Source organism: Ipomoea nil, unplaced genomic scaffold, assembly GCF_001879475.1.
Source record: "Ipomoea nil cultivar Tokyo-kokei standard unplaced genomic scaffold, Asagao_1.1 scaffold2144, whole genome shotgun sequence".
Taxonomy (NCBI): Eukaryota; Viridiplantae; Streptophyta; class Magnoliopsida; order Solanales; family Convolvulaceae; genus Ipomoea; species Ipomoea nil.
Genome location: NW_017618572.1, coordinates 3081665 through 3105827, shown reverse-complemented (window position 1 = coordinate 3105827; position 24163 = coordinate 3081665). Strand labels below are relative to the sequence as shown.

At 38.0% G+C, this 24163-nt stretch overlaps 2 protein-coding genes across 7 annotated transcripts; one reads left to right on the top strand and one right to left on the bottom strand.

Annotated features, from left to right (window-relative positions):
- The first annotated feature begins 115 nt into the window (after positions 1–115).
- Positions 116–5471, top strand: LOC109148848 (probable sucrose-phosphate synthase 4). Of its 2 annotated transcripts, none has more exons than XM_019296599.1 (14): positions 116–544; positions 984–1073; positions 1213–1442; positions 1547–1610; positions 1726–1925; positions 2005–2485; positions 2651–2779; positions 2929–3060; positions 3138–3314; positions 3520–3573; positions 3649–3711; positions 3846–4685; positions 4761–4888; positions 4986–5471. In XM_019296599.1, the coding sequence occupies exons 1-14, from the start codon at positions 266–268 to the stop codon at positions 5257–5259; spliced, it is 3141 nt and encodes a 1046-aa protein (XP_019152144.1). In that variant the 5' UTR covers positions 116–265; the 3' UTR covers positions 5260–5471. The 2 variants fall into 2 exon arrangements, with proteins under 2 accessions (XP_019152144.1, XP_019152145.1); XM_019296600.1 differs by lacking the exon at positions 116–544 and adding an exon at positions 568–802 and having other exon boundaries at positions 981–1073.
- A 118-nt stretch (positions 5472–5589) lies between these two features.
- Positions 5590–10464, bottom strand: LOC109148849 (intraflagellar transport protein 74 homolog). Of its 5 annotated transcripts, none has more exons than XM_019296601.1 (12): positions 10450–10464; positions 10305–10392; positions 10023–10109; positions 9301–9434; positions 8399–8457; positions 8271–8325; positions 8142–8192; positions 7907–7946; positions 6950–7059; positions 6629–6676; positions 6108–6227; positions 5590–5975 (listed from the first exon to the last, which is right to left on the bottom strand). In XM_019296601.1, exons 2-12 carry the CDS (start codon positions 10351–10353, stop codon positions 5904–5906), a joined length of 825 nt encoding a protein of 274 aa, XP_019152146.1. In that variant the 5' UTR covers positions 10354–10392; positions 10450–10464; the 3' UTR covers positions 5590–5903. The 5 variants fall into 5 exon arrangements, with proteins under 5 accessions (XP_019152146.1, XP_019152147.1, XP_019152148.1 ...); XM_019296602.1 differs by having other exon boundaries at positions 10305–10367; positions 10450–10458; XM_019296603.1 differs by lacking the exon at positions 10450–10464 and having other exon boundaries at positions 6950–7041; positions 10305–10413.
- Positions 10465–24163: the final 13699 nt, after the last annotated feature.

The window sequence follows — 24163 nt, the reverse complement described above, 5'->3', positions numbered from 1 at the left end:
CAAAATGACAGGACGAAAAATATAAAAATAAAAAAGAAAAAAGAGAACCATTAAATATCCAAGAATGAATTTGCATAAAAGGAAAATTAACAACTAACATTCTTTTTCTCCTATAAAAGGCGCCAAGCTTCTCCCTTCCAACTCGGTTTCGAACCACAAAACAATATTCTTTCTTAGTTCCAATTAAGCTTCTTCCCAGTCTTCTGTTTATTTTCTTGCCATCTTTACTATACAAAATCTTAAAACCGGGAAGGAAAAGAGAGAAATGGCGGAAAATGATTGGCTTAACGGGTACTTGGAGGCGATTTTGGACGTGGGAGCGGACAAAAATGGCGGGCGAGGCGGCGAGGAGAGGAGCAGGAAGATGGAGAGCTTCAAGAAAACAATATTCAGCAGCAAGTTTGATGAGAAGTTCATGTCTGAAAAGCTTTTCCAGGCCCAGAAAGAGAAACCAGTATTGCAGCTGTTTAGTCCGACCAAGTACTTTGTTGAAGAGGTTGTTAACAGCTTCGATGAGACTGACCTCCACAGGACATGGATTAAGGTTAGTAAACTTTACCTATGGCTTCTCAAGAACCTCAGTGCTTGCTTAATTACAGTTACAGAAGAATGGTAATAAAGATTAGAGTATAAGCAACAAACAGAACAAAAGATTCTTTCATTATGTTGGGCAGAGGCCGGTAAGGGCCAAGTCCAGCACCGTGTGGTTAGGGATAGTTGGGCGGAGACCAGTAAATGGTCAAATCCAGCACTCCGCCTCTTGAAATTGTGATGACAGTCTGTAAGAAAATAAAATTGCATGCATTAGTTAGTCGCGAATGTGCAACTGTATTTCCTTATATGAGACAAACTCAACAAATTTTCACATTCGTGAATATGGAGAAAAGACATATTTCACATATACCCATGGGTCTAGACAACTATGCTCATCTAACCTCTGGAAACATTCAACAATTTCAAACGATGTTTGAACTTGTCACCAGGTTGTAGCAACAAGGAATTCTCGGGAGCGCAATAACAGGCTCGAGAATATGTGCTGGAGGATTTGGCATCTCTCCCGCAAGAAGAAACAGGTCTGTCTCTCCCATCTTCAACTTTTACCTATTCATCACACTATAACTTTTATGCACAATATGAATTAAAACGGAGAAATGTTGTAGTGTTTGGTGGTCTCAAGAAACTAACATTTGAGTGGCTGTCTGATACACACAGATAGCTTCAGAGGATGCACAAAGGTTGGTGAAAAGGAGGGTTGAGCTCGAGAAAGGTCGTATCGATGCAGCAGAGGATCTTTCTGAACTCTCGGAAGGCGAGAATTGGAAGGAGAAAGGAGGGGAAATGAATCGGATAGATTCCCTTGCTTATATGCCAAGAATTAACTCAGATACACAGATATGGTGTGATGACGATAAGCCAAGACAACTCTACATTGTCCTCATCAGGTAACAAATCTCATTTTTCAAGTAAGTAAGAATCAATCAGATCAGAGATGAAGGAATTGAAGTTTCATGTGATCGATAGATTATGTTTACTGTTGTTTATGTAGTATTCACGGGTTGGTTCGTGGAGAAAACATGGAACTTGGACGGGATTCTGATACTGGTGGTCAGGTACAAATACTCTATAGCTAAACAGGAAACCAGAATTCAAACAGAATAAAGAAAGTTGCAGAAATGTAGAAAGAGAATTAGGTGTGATTTCACTAACCGAGATATATGTTTTCAGGTGAAGTATGTTGTAGAGCTAGCACGAGCACTTTCCAACATGAACGGAGTCCATCGTGTTGATCTTCTCACCCGACAAATCACTTCTCCAGAGGTAGACTTCAGCTATGGTGAACCAATCGAGATGCTATCATGCCCATCTGACGGTTTTGGAAGCTGTGGTGCCTATATAGTCCGAATCCCCTGTGGACCACGGGATAAGTAATACACTAACAAATTCGTTAACTGTTGAATAAAATCATATATATATATATGCAACCATTTTTTTTGTTTGTTACAGATACATTCCAAAAGAATCGCTGTGGCCATATATACCAGAATTCATAGACGGGGCTTTAGGCCACATTGTGAATATGGCAAGAGCTTTAGGAGAACATGTGAACGATGGGAAACCGGTGTGGCCTTATGTGATCCATGGCCATTATGCGGATGCAGCAGAGATAGCAGCACGGCTATCCGGGACCTTAAACGTGCCAATGGTTTTAACAGGCCACTCGCTAGGTAGAAACAAGTTTGAGCAACTACTTAAACAGGGGAGGCTCACCAAGGAGGATATAAACGCCACGTACAAAATACTGAGAAGGATTGAAGCTGAAGAGTTGGCACTCGATGCTGCAGAAATGGTGGTCACTAGCACACGCCAAGAGATTGAAGAGCAATGGGGTTTGTATGATGGTTTCGATGTACAATTGGAGAGGAAGCTTCGAGTTAGGAGACAACGGGGAGTTAGTTGCCTCGGACGATACATGCCTAGGATGGTGGTAACCACTATATTTTCTCTACTATTATAACTCGTCATTAGCTTCTTCTTCTTTTTAAGTACTATTGACTCTGTTACAATGCAGTATCTGTTCATAGTCGTGATTAGCTTTAATTTGCTTGCTTAAATACCAAAACTCAAAGAAACTAACCTTATGAAAATCTAGGTTATACCACCGGGGATGGACTTCAGCAGTGTTAAAGCACAAGATCTAGTCGAATGCGATGCAGACCTCAAGGCCTTAATTGGAACTGATAAAACCCAAAAGAAGCCTATCCCTCATATATGGTCTGAGGTTTGTCATTCTTTTCTTCACTGCTGAAAATTCCAAAAAACAGCAAAGATTAGTGTAAGAGAAACTAAAATGGCTATACAAGATTAGTGAATTTAAGAAAATCATTCACTAGTAGACCTCTTTCAAATACCAAATTTTGATTGATGCAGATTATGAGATTCTTCACAAACCCTCACAAGCCGATGATACTTGCATTGTCCCGTCCCGATCCTAAAAAGAATGTCACCACTTTGCTCAAGGCTTTCGGTGAATGCCAAGCCCTTCAAGAACTAGCCAATATGGTAATGCAGAATCTTTGGTAAATAATTTTATATGTGATGTCAAGCGCCATTAAACAAGAAGTGAATATGCTTTGCAGACACTCATACTAGGCAACCGAGATGACATAGAAGAGATGTCAACTAACAGCTCCGCTGTTCTCACAACAGTACTTAAGCTCATCGACAAGTACAATTTATACGGTCAGGTGGCATATCCGAAGCACCACAAGCAACATGAAGTTCCTGATATATATCGCCTGGCTGCAAAAACCAAGGTAAATCAACCATCAAGAAATCTGCAAAAATATTGTTGGCGATAACCCAATATGCAATCAAAGAATAAATGCTAAAGATCAGATTTTTATTTCATAACCGTATAAAAAGCTACCACTTCCTGCAGAAACAACTTCCCACTATAGTGGCATTTTTTCTTGAAAACGCTAACCAATAACAGCTCTATGGTGAACTTGTATCTTGAAGGGAGTTTTCATCAATCCAGCTCTTGTGGAACCATTTGGTCTCACTCTTATAGAGGTATGTACAATGTAGGAAATTTCGGCCTGTCTAAGCCTTTCTTTAAATTCATAAAACTCCGATCCATTCCTGCAGGCTGCTGCTTATGGATTACCAGTAGTTGCAACCAAAAATGGAGGGCCTGTAGATATAATCAAGGTAAATACTAAACCAAAACCAAATCCTACTTCTTTGAATTAATCAGAATTTCTATTTCTGAGAACTTGATATATAGAGAAACCAAGAAACAATGCCTTCAACCAATAGGTCTAATATGTGAAATTGTTGATCAGGCACTTAATAATGGGCTGCTTGTTGACCCACATGACCAACGAGGAATATCAGATGCTCTCCTAAAGCTTGTTGCTGATAAAAACCGGTGGCTTGAGTGCCGTAAGAATGGTTTAAAAAATATCCACCGCTTCTCCTGGCCAGAGCATTGCCGTAACTACCTCTCCCATGTCGAGCATTGCAGAAACCGCCACCCTGCAAATCGTCTTGAAGTTATCACGCTTACTGATGAACCCATGAGTGAATCGCTATGTGGTGTTGAAGACCTTTCCCTTAAGTTCTCCATGGATGCAGCAGAATTTAAACCTAATGGAGAGCTTGATTTGGCCAACAGACAGCAAGAACTTATCAAGATATTAACACCAAAGGCGACTCTCAATTCCAAATCGAACATTGGTTACTTCCCGGGAAGAAGGCAGGGGCTATATGTTGTCGCTGCAGACTGTTATAACAACATGGGAAATGCTACTGAAATATTATCTCTAATTATCAAGAATGTGAAGCAAATTACAGGTTTAAAGTGCAGCCAAATAGGTTTAGTATTAATGACGGGAATGAGTCTGCAGGAGACAAAAGAAGCAGTAAAGAATAGCCAAGTAAATTTGGAAGATTTTGATGCATTAGTTTGCAACAGTGGAAGTGAAATTTACTATCCATGGAGGGACTTGATAGTGGATGAGGACTATGAAGCCCATATTGGGTATCGGTGGCCAGGCGAGAATGTAAAATCAGCCGTGACTAGGCTGGCCAAAGTAGACGGTGAGATTGAGAGAAATGACATGAAATGCATGAACCCATGCAGCTCTAGATGCTACTCATACAGCATTAATGCAGGAACCAAGGTGAGCTTTCTAAGCAGTAATATACTTGATTTTACAATATTTTTTTTTCTGACTACTTAATGCATTATACTTAAGACTCGGAAAGTGAATGACCTTCGGCAAAGGCTACGCATGAGAGGATTCCGCTGCAATATTCTATACACAAATGCTGGATTAAGGTTGAATGTGATACCATTATGTGCATCAAGAGCCCAAGCAATCAGGTATATCCCTTTACTAACATTGGTGTCTGAATGATTCTGTCTAACATAAGGAAAGCTAATCAAAACCACTAAGTACCCAATTTTGGTTCTTCTATAGGTATCTCTCTATTAAATGGGGTATAGACCTTTCCAGAATAACAGTCTTTGTGGGAGAAAACGGGGACACAGATTATGAAGACCTGCTCGTGGGCCTCCACAAGACCGTTATTCTACAAGGTTGTGTGGAATATGGTAGTGATATGCCTCTTCAGAATGAAGATAGTTTCAAATGGCAAGATGTAGTACCCCAAGATAGCACAACCACAGCCATAGCTGAAAGTTATGAAGCCCACGATATCTCTACTGCCTTGGAGAAGTTAGGCAGCATGTGAGGTTTGTCTTTATTTTACTCTCTTTAGGGTGAAAGAGTAAAGGAAATATTGAAGGGCACTGTGGGTTGTGTCCCTAAATCAATCAAAAGTCATATAGTGGTATACAAGTTCATTGAGAACTAAATGTAGGTAATCACAAGTTAGAACTGAGATGTAATAACGGTACATAATCACATATGGCAATAATTATCAATTTTAGCATTTCCAGTATATATATTGAAGCAACATTTGAGATATGTTCAGTTGAGTGAGAAATCAAAGCTGACTTCAGACTATGGTTGTACATATATACACACACACATGCATACGTTTAAGCAACAGAGGCAAATATTTCCAGTCTAGATTAACAATGTTGTTTCAAATTTTCACAAAGAAAGAGTTACAAATGTTAAAAGACATAATGTTCATTCTAACAGCAATCAGCAGGGAATTGCATGATTCGTAAAAGAAAAAGGATTTTTTTTTATAGGAAACCCTCCATAAAGATGCAGACTCTACTTACACAGACTATGCTTTTATGATAGTACTTTCAAGTTGCAGGTTAGCACCATTTGCTGAGATATTTCTATCCACAAGCAACTCTCCAATAGTCCCATGACTCCTCCAATACGTTCATATCAAAATTTCTTTCTTCACCTCTTTCATCATCGTGCAGAACAATCCATTTCTATCTTGTACTCCTCTCCACAGCAACAATTGATAGTATGTGAAATTCCCTGAGATGTTTGGAACTCAGATTTCAGCACATCATGCACTACTATCATAGTTATGTTGACTTTAGAGGTCAAAAAGTGCTGACTTTTTGACATTGACACGTTTGCCAATAAACAGTAGAGAAATATGCTCACCTTCAATTTCACAATCTGGAATTGTAATGACTGCACATACTCAGTTAGTTCAACTTTGTCTCCTGAAAGTGCTTGATGCTCATCTTCCAAGAATTTTACATCCATTTCCCTCAGCTCTGGCTGTAAACATCAATATTCATCCATATTGTAAGCTGATTCAAGATAAGGAAATTCTTTTATTTGTTATTACATGTAAAAAAAACTTCAATGGAAATGCTTCTTCTGAAATCCCAGTAGGGAGGTTATATATTCTGGTGTGCACATTTTATGCACCAATACATTAATGTCAAATTGTTAATGCATTCTGATAATGAATTGAAATTATTCCACTGTCAGGTGGAAATAAAAATAGTATTATTCAAAAAATAACTCAAGGTGGCTGCATAATGTGAATATTGGAAAAAATTCATCCAATTTGAGTCCATGTAATGTGCCATGAGTATATCAGTAGTTAAATAAATCAAAGTGGTCTTAGAAGATTTACTAAACCGATCCCTGCCGATCATATGTTCATAATTAACCTTAAAATCATTTATCTTCTTCTTCATGAACTCAACAGATTGCATCAACTGCAACAAGCAAACAGAGAAATTCAAACTCAATAAATACTGACCATTTAGAAATCAACTATAAATATCTAAAATATCATCTCACAGAAACTCTGTTTCCTTTCTCTCAGTGGCTCTGCTAAGCTTTGACTTGTGAAAAAAATAGTCATAACACTAAAAAATAATACTCTGTAATATCTAGTAGATAATTCTTCAACTCTTAAGTACAGACTGAAATTTGTACTTGAGACTGAACTACTGTTAAAAGGAAGACTCAGGACTGTATAAGCAAACCTTGGTGTTCTCCAAATCAAGTTCAAACTTCAGTTGTTTCAACTGGCTTAGCTTAGTGTTCGCTGCTTCAAAATTCTTTGATAGGCTTTCAACTGCATTATCCTGATATACTGAAGATCAACCACACTTTATTACGGAGTATTATCTAAAGAAAAAGAATTATATTATACAGGGCCACTTATAGCAGACTCATTTCCATCAAGTGCATCTCAGTTTACGACAGTTGAATAACAGGAAACCATAGTCCTATACTCCTATTCCTAGTAGGAGTGAGCTGGGTTTCCTAATCTTGGCAAGTGTAGGCTTTAGCCAATGTTCCTAAAAATATAGGATCCCTATACAGTTCAATACACATAGAAGACAATTTATTTCCATCAATTATTATAATATATTCTCTCTTTCTTTGGTTTCTCACATCTTGGTGACTATTCACTACCTGCTAGGTCTTGCAATCCCTCAATTTCAACAACGGCAAACAGCCAACAGCCGACTTAAATAGTTATATAGCTGAAACTATGCAAATTATGGCATAGAATCTACAAGGCAAGGTGCAACACAATGGACTTAAGTATATACACCTGAAAGCTAATATTTAGCCAAGTTCTTTTAGGTCAAAGTTTATGCATGTTAGTCAAAATGTAAAGGGACATGATTAAGAAAAATGGACTTTCTATTTTTGCCTACATGTTCGACTTTCTGGATCATAATTGCTAGTAGCAAGCAAGTTCTTGTGTTTTTCCTGCCAAGCATAATGTAGTGGCAATGATATTACCTCTTCACTCTACTACTCTTTTATTAATAGAAACATCATTTTAGGTTACTTGTGTATACCATGTAGTGATTCATTTTATGTTACATATGATCATAACTATGCACAAATCTAGTATGAAGTAATATGTGGTAAGGATCGTTTCTTTACAGTCAGTCAACTGAACTACAGAATTCCCTTACTCATACCTTCAGTTTCACCAGTTTTCTTGAAAATTGTGTCCATTGCCTGCAGGATTTAATGATTAGTCATAGCATAAGAATTATCGTATGAAACATAATCTGGAGTGCCTAAAATCTATGATTCTAAAAATGACTCAAGATCAACTAGAAGAAACTCCAACTCAACTGTGAGCTCAGTTAAATATTTTGATGTTACAGAGAAAAGAAAATACAGTAGATGAAAATTTCAGAATAAAATTACCTGAGAATTCACTCCAATAAATGAGCCACATTTGTGATCATCTATCCAATGCTAGATAGAATAACATCAACTACAAATTAAAAACTGTAAAGTATGAAAAAAGAATGGTGTATACCAAAGATGTCAAACCTGCTGCTCTTTCAAGTGAGTAGTAATATCCTCAGCAACTTTGGAATAATATTTTCTGAAACAATAAATTACATATAAATCTAACATCTTTTGCCAATTGCAATCTTTGACTAATGCTCTTAAATTACCTTTTCTCCAAAAGTTTTGTTGACAAGTTGGTTCTTTCCTGTTGACTGAGCTCCAAAGTCTGGAAAACAAAGATACCAAGATCAGAAAAATAATATTTATATCATTCTCAAGAAAAGAAGGTTAGTTTAGAAAAGAAAAAAAAAACTAATCTATATCTGTTCTTTGATTGGTAAAAATGAAGAAAGAGAAGACAACCCCATCTATTTGAAAGTAAAGACTTCTTGTATAAAAGTGAAAGCACACGGTGGAGACTCTATTTGTAAAAATTTTATGTACAGGTAAATGTAAAAACATAGAGAATAGCATTTGTCTGCCAAATCTGTTTAGCCTATAGAGCAACAGAAATGCTTGCAAAGATGTATAGCTGTGGATACTGGATAGTAGTTTGTGAACAATTTTGCATTAAGTAATTTCTAATTTGAGATCTTAATTTTATAGCCAGTCCACAACAATGAGAGAAGTTAAACATATTTATTTTACTGTTGGTGTTGAGACAGGTGATTACATGTAAAACAAAGATTTCCACTTAAACCTAACCTCCAGCCTAGATATGGATGCTTTGCAATGTCAGTTAAGGTAGAACGATATTCAAATAAATCAAGGAGATAAGCTATAAAATAACCTAGGCCAACCATCAAACTCATACTCATACATAAAAGATGATAGGAAATACAAATACACATCCACAATATCTGTAGCATCTAATTCATTTACTCTGTTCAACCTCCTCTAAGGGATAACTGGATTGCATAATATGCATGAGCCCAGAAAATTGAGAAAGAGAATTTTGACTTATGGTTTCAATTATTTAAATTCTGTTCATTGCAAACAAGAACCAAAAAGCTTTTTCACAACTTCTCTGGTTGCGTTTCAAAATTAGAAATCTAATAAAAATGGGTACCTGATAGAGAGTGGATGAATTTCCTTCCAAAGAAGAAAATTTTCTTCGCTTTTCCAAGATCAGGGAACAGATTTCTCCCTTTGCCTTCACCATTTTATCGATATCCTCCTTGAGCTGAATTGTCTGCCTTTTGACTGCAATTATGTAAGAACTTCATAATTCCTCTTTTAAGCTAAAAACATGTTTTCCATTAGCTGTAAAAATAAAACACTATCCACAATTCAGTACAACTTTTAGTTTACCATTAGATCATCTAGATAGTGTCCTAGCTGTAGAGTCACTACAAAATCATCTCTATGGAAGATCGAGAACAGCACTTATTCAAGAAAGAATTCCACAATTTGCCTAACTAGGTCCTACACATTTAAATGTTCAATCACATAAGTTTTCCACACAAATGTTCATTACTTAGAATGTATCCACATCTATTTTTCACAACAAATTCAAATATTCTTTTTCAATATTTAAAAAATGAGCCCAACTCTTCCTCTTTTTTTTTTTGGGGGGGTGTTACTTTCCATCTTTGCATACTAGCAATACCAGAAAGAGCATCTTCATGATGATTTTATTGATAAACATACAAAATCCGTAGATGCTTGTACTAAATCTGCAAATCAATATACAGAGCAGAATATACACTACTTATTTTAAAAATAATTATTGCAGCCCAGCCGTTGACTGCAATGTAATCCAACATAGAGAGCTTTGAACTGACAGAAAACCTGAATTTAGGTCTGCTTCCAGCGTTTGAAGGGTAGTGAGTTGCATTTGCTCTTCCACTGAAATTTTTGTCGCTTGATCCTCCACATCTAAAGTTACACAAATACGTATCAAAAGGTTTCATCAATTCAGAAGTATACAGTGAACTCATCATATGTTCGTAACATGAACACAAACGCGCGTGTGTATATATACATAAATATAGGTATTATTATTACAACGAGTAATCGAGTAAAATTGTAAGAAAGCTAAAATTGTTAGACAGAGAGCAAGGAATGACAAACCGTTCATCTGAGAGCGCAGAGTCTTCATGCATTGCAAATACTCATCCATTTTTACCGATTTTTCTTTGATTACCTGAATTTCACAAACCTGTGAAGAAAAATCTTGCGATTGAGAGAGAGAGAGAGAGTGATCGGCTCAACTTACTCAGTAAAGTAGCGGCATGTATAGGAGGGCGGTTGCTTGAAGCTACCACTGCGTGCTTGAAAGTAGGAAATGGTACAGAGCGTTGGCTTTCAGTTTCAGATATGGAGGGAAAGGAGAAATGTATGCTAATTTAATGATGGGAAAATGACTGAAATATGAAGGAAGAAGTATGTATTTTTTAAAATGTGACCGGTCATTTTTGTGGACAAAAATATAAAAAAGACATTTGGGACATGTATTTGATGTCGGACCATAAATGCAAGTCTCACTTGCGGTTTTTTTTTTTTTTTTTTAAAGAAATTTGGTCGCCGGTGATCGGTGTCGCCGGCGGACATTTGGGATTATGCTTTTGAGACTGTGGTTTATTTAATTAACAGTATGCCCTCTACTGTGTTAAATAGCTCCAGTCCTCATCTTCTATTGCATAAATCTCCTCCGTCTTATTCTTTTCTTCGTGTCTTTGGTTGTCTATGTTATCCTTACTTGCGTCCCTATAATCGTCACAAAATGTCTTACAGGTCTTCCTCTTGTTTCTTCATTGGCTATCCTGAGTCATTTAGGGGGTATAGGTGCATGTACCTTTAGACTAATAAGATATATGTATGCAGACATGTTCGGTTTGATGAAGGAGTGTTTCCTTTCAGTAAAAATGTTTTGCAGGCACCACCAGTTCAGACGATTCAGCCATGGGCTGAATCAGTGATTGTTCCAATCCAGCCCACGGCTACGGTTCAGATTACTCAACCTGAACCAAGCCTGGCTCTTGCTATCCAGCCGGAACCGGTCCAGGACATACCTGCTGCTCCCACGAAGCTATTGCTGTCGCCAGCCCTTGAGGCCGCCCGTGTGAAACCCCGGAAATTCACTCCTTAAACCCGACCCAAATTCTTAATTAATTCCTTTTGGGCCTTACAATTCTTTTCTTAATTCCCATTGAAATTAGTTAAGGAACCTATTTTGACCAAATCCCTTACCCTTTTTAATTTTGGTCAATGGGTAGACCTTGTGCTTTATTCCTTGTACTCTAGACTTTAATTCCCTCCTAGCCTTTATGTGGAAAGAAGGGGCCATTTTGGTATTTTCACCATTTCTAACCTTAAAACCCTACCCTAGCCAAGACACTCCAAGACATTTCAGAATTTCTCCATCTCTCTGCATCCCCTTCTCTCTTGCCCTCCACTCCTCCTTCTCCTCATGAAACCCTAGGAGTTCATATTCACATTTCTTCAAGAAATCCAAGCTAAGACTTCAACTTTTTAACACTCCAAGACTAGAAGTGGTAAGATCTATCCCCCTACACCTTATCTATTCAAGATTCCTTCCTCTTTCTCTAAATCTTTCTTCTATCTTGTTGGTATTTGAGAGTTTGTAGAAGATTAAGAAGTGGGTGAGTTGTTAGGTTGATCTAGAGGAGCTTGTGGTGTTGCTTGAAGGTGTTTGCTGAGCTAAGAGGTAACCCATGTCCTACAAAATCTATATTATACTTGCTACATATTGATGATTTCTTAACATCTTTGATGCTATTGAGTGATTTTGTGCATATTCTTGTGATTATGCCATGTTAGAGCTTGTATTTAGGGTCCTTTAATGCTATTCTTTGAGCTATTCTATGTATTCAAGTCCCTTATGTTGTTCATGTGAGTATGGAATTGTTTGGACTTGAATTTGTGCATTCTTGGGATTTTTCCCGAAGTGATTTCTTCTTCACAGTCGCGTACCAGCGGGACCCTGGCGGGTGGTTTGCTACCCACCATACCGCCCACTGGTACGTTGTATTTTGGCCTCCATTTTGTTGATCCGTTGTGCACTTGTGTGTCTTCATTGATGTTTCGTAAGTCTAGAACGATGTCTAAGTATCCATGATAGGATTTGTGAGTCTTGAATCATGTATGTGATCCAACTTTGTGATTCGTTGGACTGAAACGAAGTCTATGATGTTCGTTTGAGCATTAATGATTATCCTGTTGATTTGCATGCTAGCTACGTTGTTTGTTGGTACTAGTATGTGCTTTCTTGATGAGGATTGGTAACTTGTGTTCACCAATTGTTGTGGTCCCTTGGTTGAAATCTATCGTTATTGTGGCAATACTTTGAAATGTCTCCTTCATGTTCTTTCTTGAATTCCTTCGATTGAGCCTATCATTGTGAGCTTGTATAAATGTTGTACCTTATCATGATTGTTCCTCGATTAAGATATTGTTGAGCTTATCCGTTGTTGTACACACTTCGTGTGGAATCTATGTTTTGTTGTATCTCTAGATTCCGTGTGTATTGACTCTTGTTGAGAGGTTAGATTTGATATGGTGGAACAGTGGACAGTGTGGGGACTTATGTGTTACTGATATGTGTGGCGAGCCTCTGGCTATGTTTACAATGAGTCATGTTGGTGTGGGAAGCCCTTGACAGGTCGGTGGCGTGGAAAGCCTCGATCAACCATTGTGAACTGATCCGGTAGTGAGTTTAAAGCTCCGGTTTGCCGTTTGAATATTTATGATTTGTGGGCAACTTGGGAAACGTATCCCGGTTGATAGAGATAGTAGCTAACCCGTTGGGCTTGAAATCCCAATAGGGGGTGTATACACTTAAAGTTGCAAGATCTGTTTCCATTGGGTTATGATTCGAGTCGTTGCGATGACTCTATGGCATGTGATTGTGGACTTGGAGCCCTCCACACTGATCCACTATGATTTGAGTCATTGCGATGACTCCGTGGCATGTGATTGTTGACTTGGAGCCCTCCACACTGATCCACTATGATTCGAGTCGTTGCGATGACTCCGTGGCATGTGATTGTTGACTTGGAGCCCTCCACACTGATCCACTATGATTCGAGTCATTGCGATGACTCCGCGGTGAATGACTTTGTTTGACTATGTCCTTTGTGGATTTGGAACCTTGTCGGGAATTGACGAATTGTGATTGATTGATTCTTATGTTGTGAACCATCCTTTGGTTGATGCTTGATTACCTTACCTTTTTGATTATCTTTGAATCCTTATCTTTGTCTCTTCGAATTGCTTCTATTGATTAGCCGTGTGTTAGTCGGTATGATTGAGTGTATCTTTCGATGAGTCTAATGATACTTCTATCTCTCTTGTTTTGAAAGCTAGAGTTATTTAGGAATATATGTATGTATTCCCAAGCCTCAAATGATTTTTCTCTATAAAATATATCTATATTGTACTCAACGCGTAAGAGTGGGTTACTTAGCAATTTTCGCTAACGGTTGTTATACCTTAATGTTTTCAGGTGCTAGTCAGCCCGAGAGCGCGTAATGGAGCCGGTTTAGACTAGATTTATCTTTACTCTAGTTTAGCTGTTATGGCCTGTGTGCCCTTGTTCTTTGACTTGTGGTTAGTAGTTGTTTGTTAAGCCTGTGCATCTAGATAGAAGTTCTAGATGTGGCATAACACCCATTGACTTTGTTAGCTTCCCCTGGAATTCTTTATGTTAATGGATAGTCGTTATCTTTATTTCCTAAGTTAAACTGTTATTGTTGCTTAAAATCGGGGGTGTTACAGCCCGAGGGGGCGGCCTACAGTCTGGATACACACCATGGCGACTCGGAGTCGTTCTGAGGGTCCCCTTTTAGCTCTCTCTACTCTGGTTTATCCTACTGAACCTACTTGTTATACACAGGCAGTCAAACATGATGAGTGGCGCAAGGCAATGAATGATGAGTTTAATGCACTTCTTCATAATGAGACTTGGTGTCTCGCTCCGTCACATTTAGATATGAATGTTATTGGGTGCAAATGGGTTTTTCGCACTAAACGGAAAACTGATGGCTTAATTGAACAATACAAAGCCAGGTTAGTAGCCAAAGGGTTTAATCAAGTTCCTGGACAAGATTTTTTCGACACATTCATCCCAGTACTCAAACCCACCACAGTCGGGTTACTTCTATCTTTGGCTATATCCTCTGGATGGGCTGTTAAGTAGCTTGATGTGCACAATGCTTTTTTGAATGAGAAATTGTCTGAAACTGTTTATATGTTGCAACCACCTGGATATATTGATAAGCAGTTCCCTAATCATGTTTGCCTATAAACGTTCTCTATATGAATTAAAACAAGCTCCTAGAGCTTGGTTTAATCAATTGCATGCGTTTCTGATGACATCAAGGTTTAAAGCTTCGAAAACAGATGTATCTTTATTTTACTACTCGCAAGGTTCGGGCTTCATTTATGTTCTAGTGAATGTTGATGATATTCTTGTAATGGGCAATGATCAAAATCTTGTCAGTACTTTACTGACAGCATTATCCTCTACATTCAAGATTAGGGATCTTGGTGCACCTGATTTTTTTCTTGGGATTGAAACTGTTAAATGTGGTGATGGAATTTTGCTTTCTCAACAACGATACATGACTGATATCTTAAAATGTGCTGGCATGACGGACTATAAACCCTTAACTACTCCTATATCAGCTTCGAAAACCATTGCTTTTAACGCCAATTTATATGATGATGCTACACAGTAGAGGAGTTTGGCTAGAGCTTTACAGTATCTTACGGTTACTCGTCCAGATCTATCCTTTGCAGTCAACCAATTCTGTCCACATGCATGCTCTTACGGTCTCTTATTGGAAGCAATTGAAACGTGTACTGAAGTATGTAAAGGGAACTACTATTTATGGTCCGTGAATACGAAAGTCAGTATCCAGAGAATTACATGCTTTTTCAGATTCTGATTGGCCTGGCTGTCCTGAGGATCGTAAGTCAACTAGTGGGGACGTTGTTTTTCTTGGTTCCAACCTTATATCATGGGTGTGTAAGAAGCAAAAAAATGTTGCTAGATCATCTACTGAGGCTGAATATAAAGCTTTAGCAGATGTCTGTGCTAAGGTAATTTGGATTCTCTCTCTACTGCGTGAAATTGGTGTGACTAGTGTGTCTATTCCCAGGCTATGGTGTGATAATCTTGGTGCTACATACACATGTGCCAATCATATTTTTCATGCTCGTACTAAGCATGTAGAAATTGATTATCACTTTGTTAGAGACAGGGTTGCGAATGGAGATATAGATGTTAATTTTATTTCAACAAAGGATCAACTGGCAGATATCTTTACCAAAGCTCTACATGTTCCTATATTTTCTTTTCTTAGAGACAAGCTACAAGTCACTACTGTACCTTGTGCTTGAGGGGGAGTATTATGACTCTATGTATTTGAGTTAGATTATGACTCCCAATCCAGTCTCCCTAAGACTCTCTTGTTATATATACTTGTAATCTGCACTATTGTAATTATCTCATTCAATACGTACAATTCTATCAGTTCTCATCCATATAACTAGAATGGGTGGTAGGTTTGCTTCTTTCTAGCTTCTGAGGTTGGCTTTTGTCCTTTCCACTATATATGATATTGGAGGAGATGGTGATGTTGTTCTAGACTTTATCGTTCCTAGCCATCCAAATAGACTAACGTATAGTGTGACACCCCGAAAGGATTAATTAAATAAGGGATTAATTAAATAATTAATCCTATTTCAATTGGTAATTTAATTCCTAAAATCCTGAAAATTCAATAGTCGGGGACTAGTAATTGACTAGTCAACCCCAAAGTCAAAGTTGTACCTTGAGCTTTATAGGGAGTTCCCTTGTTCCCTTACACCTCTTCATGTTAGTAAGGGTATTCTTGACTTTTCACCTTGTGTTAGTATTGTAAGCTAACCTAGTAGAACACCCTCATTTATCTCCTTACACTTTCCAAATTCTAGCTCTACATTCTCTCTAAAAAGGTAGATAGCTTTTCTTCCAAGCCAAGTTGAAGCTTTGTCAAAACTTCAAGAGTTGTCTCCAAGATTCTACCTTTCATACATTTGGGCATCTAGGAGGGTAAGATCCATGTTCATCTTGTGTTTTTAGTGTTTTCTAAGGTGTCTTTTCTTAAAGATAGAATCTTTATGATCTTTTGGTGTGTTCTTGAAGTGGGTTTGGAAGGTGAGCTCTGTTAGGAGCTTGGTGAGGTGTTAAGAGAAGGCTTTTGTCTACAAGAGGTAACCCATGCTCTACAAAATCTATTTTGCTTACCTATTTGATGATTTCTTGGATTCTACATGTGTTTTGCTATGAAATGTGAGTGTTTATGCATTGTCTTGTGAAAATGCATATCTAGAGCTTGTGTTTAGGGTTCATGTATGCCATTGCTTGGCTATTCCTTTGATTCAAGTCATTTTGTTGTATTTGGTGAGATTTGGCATGTTTTGGACTTGAATTTGAGTTTGGAGATGAAAATCCCCGAAGGGATTTATTTTGGTACAGGTGTGTACCCGCGGGGTACATGGTGCTTGTGGGTAATGTACCCGCAGGTGGAACCGCGGGTAGGGGCCTACCCGTGGGTCCACCCGCGGGGTACGAAGTATGGTTGTTTGGGGATTTGTTCCCCGTGATTCTTTTGACTCGGTATTTGGTCTTTTGACTTCCCAATGTTCTTTTGTGGGACTATTTGAGTGTCTTCTTGATGTTTCGTATGTCTAGAACTATATGGTAGGGATCCATGTAGGTTTTGGTGTCTTGAATCGTGCTAAGTGTTCAACATTGTGTTTCGTTGAACCGTGATGAGTCTTGTGTGTTCTTCGGAACTACGTTTGGTTTACCCATTTGTTAAGCATGCTAGTTCGGTGTTTAAATGCTAGCGTGTGTGTTGTTTGTACCTTCTTATTGGTTGATGATAACTTGTGTTATTCATCGTTGTTGTTATTGGACTGTGATCCATTCCTTGATTGAGTATGGTTTCATATCTTCGTTGTGATCCGTTGATTGATTCCTGTTGTGGTGTGATGTGTGTGTGGCTTTACCTGGATTGCACGATTAGTGGTATGGGACACTAGTCACCATGGTATTGCAGTGGTCATCGTGGTGTGTTGGTCCCAAAGGGGTGAGGTAAAAGTCTAGAGGGGGGGGGGGGGGGGTGAATAGACTTTTAAACTTTTTCGCGAATACAACAATTGCTAAGGCAACAGAGAGATCAAGACTCTTAACTAGATTGTTAGAGTCTTGTACGCAGCGGAATAACAAAGTAAGTGTGTGTGATGAATGTGTCAAGTATATCCACGTGATAGCAGTAAGTAAATAAAGCAGTAAATGACACAAGGCAATTTATAGTGGTTCGCGAGGTGATGTAATCCTCATACTCCACTTGCTCTTATCATCTAAGAGCAATTCACTATATCCACCACTTCTTGATTCCTAGATACAATGAATTTCCGTGATCTAGTGCTTTGATCACTAAGCCCACACTAATCACACCCAGTGCCTCCAACACTGCTGCTTCGGATTTCACAGCTCCGTGCTACTTTCCAGGATTTCACAGCTCCGTGCTACTTTCCCCCCGTCTTCCACAATCCGGTCGACGTATCCCGTGATCTGGTGCTTTGATCACCAAGCCCACACCAATCACTCCCAGTGTTCTCCAACACTGCTATTTTGGATCTCACAGCTCCGTGTGACAATCCAGGATTTCACAACTCCGTGCTACTTTCCCCCCGTCTTCGACGTATCCCGTGATCTAGTGCTTTGATCACAAAGGCCGCACTAATCACGTCCAGTGTTCTCCAACACTGTTGATTCACTTGTTTGTAGAAAAACAAGTTTCACTGACTTTCCAACTTTTGAGACTTCTTGAATGGATCTTCAATATGCAGCAAGTCTCTCAATGATGAAGAATTAAGCACTCTTGAATATTTTCTCTTTGAGCTCTCTGAGTATTTTTCTCACTTGAATATATTCTCACTTTTGAGTATAGCACTTGTTCGTATGTACTGCTTGTTGCTTTTGTTGGAAGTGAGTTGATCTGCTTCATTCTTCATCCTTTTATAGCTGGTTTTGAGAAGTTGTCTGTTGGAAAAAGACAATCTCAAATTTGAATTGTAGATCTCAAATTTGAATTCTAAATCTCAGATTTGAATTCTTGTAGCCTTTTGCAGAAGATCTGTAGCTTTCTTAGAAGATCATATTAAAAATAATATCTCTGATGTTTTGGTCATTGCTTAGCTCTTGGTCCATGTGAATAGACTTAAAATATTTCTGATGCAGATCTTATCTTCACGTGAAGGGCTTTAAAATAATTCTGATGTAGATCATGCGCCTTCTGGGACTTTCATCTTCTGTGTATTTTATTCTCTCTGCCTTCTGGGACTTTCATCTTCTGTGTATTTTATGAAGAAGTGTTTCGGCCAATGAGATTTCTTGATCTCTCGAAACCTCGATTTTGAAGGTTTCGAAACTGCCTTCCAACTTAGTCTCGAAACCTCTTTTATTTAATTGATTTCGAAAGGTTTCGAAACTGCCTTCCAACTTAGTCTCGAAACCTCTTTTATTTAATTGATTTCGAAACTGCCTTTGAAACCTCTGCTCCAACTTAGTCTCGAAACCTCGATTTTGAAGGTTTCGAAACCTCAGCTCCAACCGCTGCTCTTACCTTGTCTCCAAGTTCTAAGTTCTATTATTTAATTGATTTCGAAACCTCTTCTCCTACTTCATTTCAAAACCTCTTCTCCTACTTCATCTCCTTCTTAGTTTCTTTTCTTCTCCTACTTGATTTCGAAACTCTTCTCCTACTTCATCTCCTTCTTACTTTCTTCTCCTACTTCATCTCCTTCTTAGTTTCTTTTCTTCTCCTACTTGATTTCGAAACCTCTTCTCCTACTTGATTTCGAAACCTCTTCTCCTACTTCATCTCCTTCTTAGTTTCTTACTTTCTTCTCCTACTTCATCTCCTTCTTAGTTTCTTTTCTTCTCCTACTTGATTTCGAAACCTCTTCTCCTACTTGATTTCGAAACCTCTTCTCCTACTTCATCTCCTTCTTAGTTTCTTCTCCTACTTCATCTCCTTCTTAGTTTCGAATTAATTTCGAAACCTCAGCTCCTACTTCATCTCTTGGAACTGATTTAAGGCTTCTTTATAAAATTGTAAGGAATGAGTTTTGAACCTGAAACCTTACAGTTTATACATCAAGCTTTCATCCATTTCAGCTATACAAATTATTAGTTATTATAGCATTCCTCTTGATGTACTTCTTTCTTTCCATAGATGCTTGATCTTCAAGATAACTTCATGAATTTTGGTTTGCTTCTCGTTTCTTCGTATGAGATACATCAGTATGACTTCTTCTTTGAGTTGGGCGTGTGGGCTTATTTTGTATACATATCATACGCATACATCTTCTTCTTCGTATTTTTCCCTTTCTTCATATTTGTTAATTTTCCTTTCATGGTCTATGACACGCCTAGACTTAACAAATAAAATTGGGGATTCTAAAATACAATTTGGCATATCAAAAACTATCACAATATATTCCTAACAATTTCCCCCCATTTGGTAATGCCAAAATCCTATACTCAGTCATTGGCTTTAAGTCTTTTCAAAAAATATTTTTGCTCAATTTTATTTGACAAAGCCATGATGAGTTTAACAAATATGTTCTAGGAAAATAAATTGACTCGTGAATTAATTTTAGACAAGTTCCTAATAAGCATATTGCTTTTTTAATTCTAGTCATTTTTCTCTTTTGTTATGCGTTTTACATGCTTGTCTTTTAATTCACATACTAATTACAAGTGAAGATATCAAAAACAAATATAGACCACTTTAGGAAATTAACATAACTTGTACGATCATAATAAGGGAAAATACTTGATAATTTCGAAACAGTAGTTTTACAAAACAAAAAGTTTCGAAAATCATAGGATTAGATTACCTCTTTTGCCTCTTATCACTTCTTCCATTTTTCAGGACATCTTTGATGTGTTCCCTCATCTTGTACACATCATTCTTGATACATTCACAGAACAGAAGAATTCTTTGTTGACTTGTCCGGCGAGGTAATTTTCATATGTTTCTTTCAAAGTTGTTCCCGGTAGAACTCCAGCTTCGATCCATTCAATGCATTCATTGAAGCTTCTACCGTGGCCAAGAGAATTTCCTGTGGTTCCAGTGAGTTTTTGCAAATCAAACCACATATCCATCTTCTTTCTCTTTCTCTGTTCTTCCTTATTCTTTTCAGTTACCCAGTGAGCTACTTCAGCTGGGGATTGCTTCTTGATCATGGCAGGTGCGTTTTCTTTGGTCCATACGGTAGATGGTATATCAGTTTTGGAGCAATTGAACCAATCATCAGATTTTCCTTTAGATGAACCTGCACCTAAACCATAGTTAGAAAATTGAGCAAAACCCAAACCACTTGGAGATGTTTGGCGTCCACGGCCTCGGCCTCGGCCACTTGGTGGTGTAGCTTGTGGTTGCCCAAAAAAGTATTCTTGTTGTTGAGCTGCCATATGACTGAGATATTCTTCCCCCCTTTTGGCTTTATCAGCAAGGAAATTAAGAACTCGGGTATCTTGGTCTTGGTTGGCTTTCACAATCTTGATTCCTTCACTGGCTACGTCAGAAGTATTCTGCAAGTTTTCCAACTTCTGAATCATAGAGGATAGCTCAATTTCAAGTTGATTGATTCTTCGTTCTTGATCTTGTATGGCCTTCAGTTGCCTTATATGACGTTCATAATTGATCTTCTCGGCTTCCTCTTTCTCTTTCTTTAAATTTTTGATCACTTCAATCAAACTGGCAGTGATGTCAGCCTTCAAACGGCTTTCTATTCTGTCGATCTTGGACTCCAAAGATATGTGCTTTTCAAAGATTTGCGTGAAATTTGACCTTGTGTTGTCAAATTCTTGCATCGCCAAATGTCCTTGATCCTTCAAAGTGGTTCCGATTTTGTGGCAAATTGTATCTCCAGATTCGGATACTTTGGCAAACAAAGTTGTTAGAATATCATCTTCATCTTCTTCAGGCCGGTGGTGTGTTGTCCAGTTTAGATTATGCAAGGATCTGAGAAACTTCATTCTTGAATCTGCTAGAACTGGAGATTCCACAAGTTGTAAGCTTCTTCTTTCGGATGATTCGACCATAGTGGTATTTTCTTGACAACTGGCTCCTTTTTCAAGATTTTCTCCTTCTGTATTGACTTCCTCTTCTCCTTGATAATTATCAATATCTTGAGAGAAACTTGGATTTGAGAGAATAGGGTGCTCAGACAATGGTCTGTCTTCTAGTGGGGATTGGAAGTTTGTAGTAGCTTTGACAGAACATTTTGTACTGCCACTTTAATTAATTGTTCCCCCCAATAATTTTTCTATTCTCATTCAAAACTTCTTCTCTCATTGGTTCTCCAATCTCTTCTCTGACCACGTCAACATCATCTCTGGCAGAGTCATTTACTTCCATTTGTGGACCATCAATATTGCTCAAAATTTGGTCAACATTTGTGTCAATATTTGTCTGTGTTTCGGCTTCAGTGACAGGAATATTGACCAAATTTAAATCACCAATCACAGCAGTAGTTTGGTCACCATCAGCAATATTTAACACGGGTGCACACACAGATATAATCTCTTCTTCATTCCTTTCTCTTAATGCATCAAGAAGATTATCAGCAATATTAAAAGAAGGTTCACCTGGATTGTGATGAGTGTCCACAGTAGATCTTTGCAATGCAATCTGTAGCTGAGCTTTGTTGATCTTCTCCAATTGAGCTGGTGAGATTTGAGTTACGTTTTCTTCGGCCACAGCTGCAGCAACTTTGCCTCTTGCATTTTTCTCTTCAAGTTTTGATCTATAAACTTGATCGATATTCATCTTGAGTGCCTCTAGTATAGAATCTGTTCCACACCACTCCAAGGCAAATTCTTCACTTCCTATCAGTTCTGAAGTAGTCTTTTGGATGAATGAATGATATTTTTCAGTTCTCCAATTCATCCATTCTTGGACTCTGTACTTCTCGTTCATCAAATTTGGATCATCTTGGATAGTGTTGAACACTACCGGTCCGGCACTTGCTTCACCTGTTGATTGACTTGAAATTCTTCTTTGCAGCTCATTGGAAACTCGCACTTCAACTCCTGCTAGTTTCATCCGTGTTGTGTCATCAATTGGTTCGGTTGGCAATCCCGGATGACAAACATTCTGAGCTTCATTTTCAATCACTCCTTGAAACGGTATAACTGTCATGGCTGTGCTCGTGGCTTCTTGGTATCTGATGGTCGGATTACTAGACCCCATAAAATTGCTTGCAGTTGATGCGACCCTGTTGCTTCTGATTTGAGATCCTCTTGATTGAGGTGTTTTTGTGCTTGCAGAAGTTCTTCCTTTGGATGCCTTTCTCTTCTGACTTTTCTTCCCATAGTCTGGTGAGAACTTCCAGAATAAATACCTATAGATTCCAACACTTTTGTGTTTTCTCAAAGGTATTCTCTTCTTCCTCAAAATTTCTCCAATGACAAGTCCATAGCCAACACCTTGAAGAAATTGATCTCCTATGAGTGGACTTCCAACTGGCTTTGCGGCAAGGATAAAGCCTATAATTTTGGTGAAAATGTAGTTCGCCCAATTGAACTTGATTCCACTCATGATTACGTTCATCAAGCAAATATATGGAGCAGAGAATTTATTCAAAGTTCCCAATTTATTGTCCAGGGCTTTGTAAATTACATCCAACAGCATCTCATATTCAGGCTTCAAGAGATTTTTCTCATCGCATAAGTCTGGTATTTCTGGAGCTTTTGGACCTCGGATTTCATCCCATAAATTTTGAAGATCATAATGATGAGTATCCACAAGGATTTGAGAATTTGAAAAGTTGAAACAACTTCTGATGTCTTCTTCTGAAACTTCAACTTGTGTTCCGCCAACAGTAGATAAAATTCGACCATTCTTCACGTTTGCATGTAGGTAGAATTCTACCACATCTTCTCCAAATGCTCCAGAATACTTGTAGGAGAGAAAATCATAAAGTCCACAGTTCTTCAATGCTTGGATGATCTTCACTGCTAGAACTTTGTCTTGAGCTCCATTCATGAAATATTCTCCGTTGAGAACCATTCCCACCGTGAGTTGTTTCACAAGCACGATTAGATTTTTGGATTGTTCTATTTGCGCCATTGTGATCGATTTGGACAGTGATTGAGCCGGTTGGGAGAGAGATTTAGGATTTCTGAGTGATCTGAGATTTTCTTTTGGTAGAGAAGGTGAAGAGTTTTGTATAGAGGGGGTTTTAGAAGGTTTTTCTCGGTTAGACTAGAGAGAGAGGGTATGGACGATTAAGTCCTTTTGTGTAAGGGTTCTAAATGTGACTTTTTAAGGATAGATGTGTCTTTTTAGTGAGGGTGAGTCAGGAGAGAGAGAATGCAATCATTATTAGACAACAGCATTTAATGCTCACAGTTTCTTAGAAATCCTTTAAGCACGTAATTGATTCTCGAAGGGACACATAAGGTGGAGATTGAGTAGGAGAGGAGGTTTAGGATTTGAGAGGAGATTAGGTTGGAGAGACGGTTTAGGAGGTGGATTCTCGAACAAACAGGTTAGTTCTCTCACAAAATAAATAATATAAAATAAAATATCTCCATCTTTCAGAAATTGAATTTTCTTTAAAAACAATAACAACCACACGATTAATAAAAAATTTAAACACTTTGGTGGTATCAAAAGTATTTTGGGATTTAGTTACCAAAAACAATTAGGAAACAATCACCTTTATATATTTATATATATACACACATACACGGTAATACATATATAAATAGCACAAATTTTGGTAAATAATTAAATTTGTAACTTCTTCCCAAAAACAAAATTTAGAAACCAAAAATAACTTGATACCAATTTTGAAAGACCTTTTTCGTATGGCAATTTCCAAATCAATACAAACAA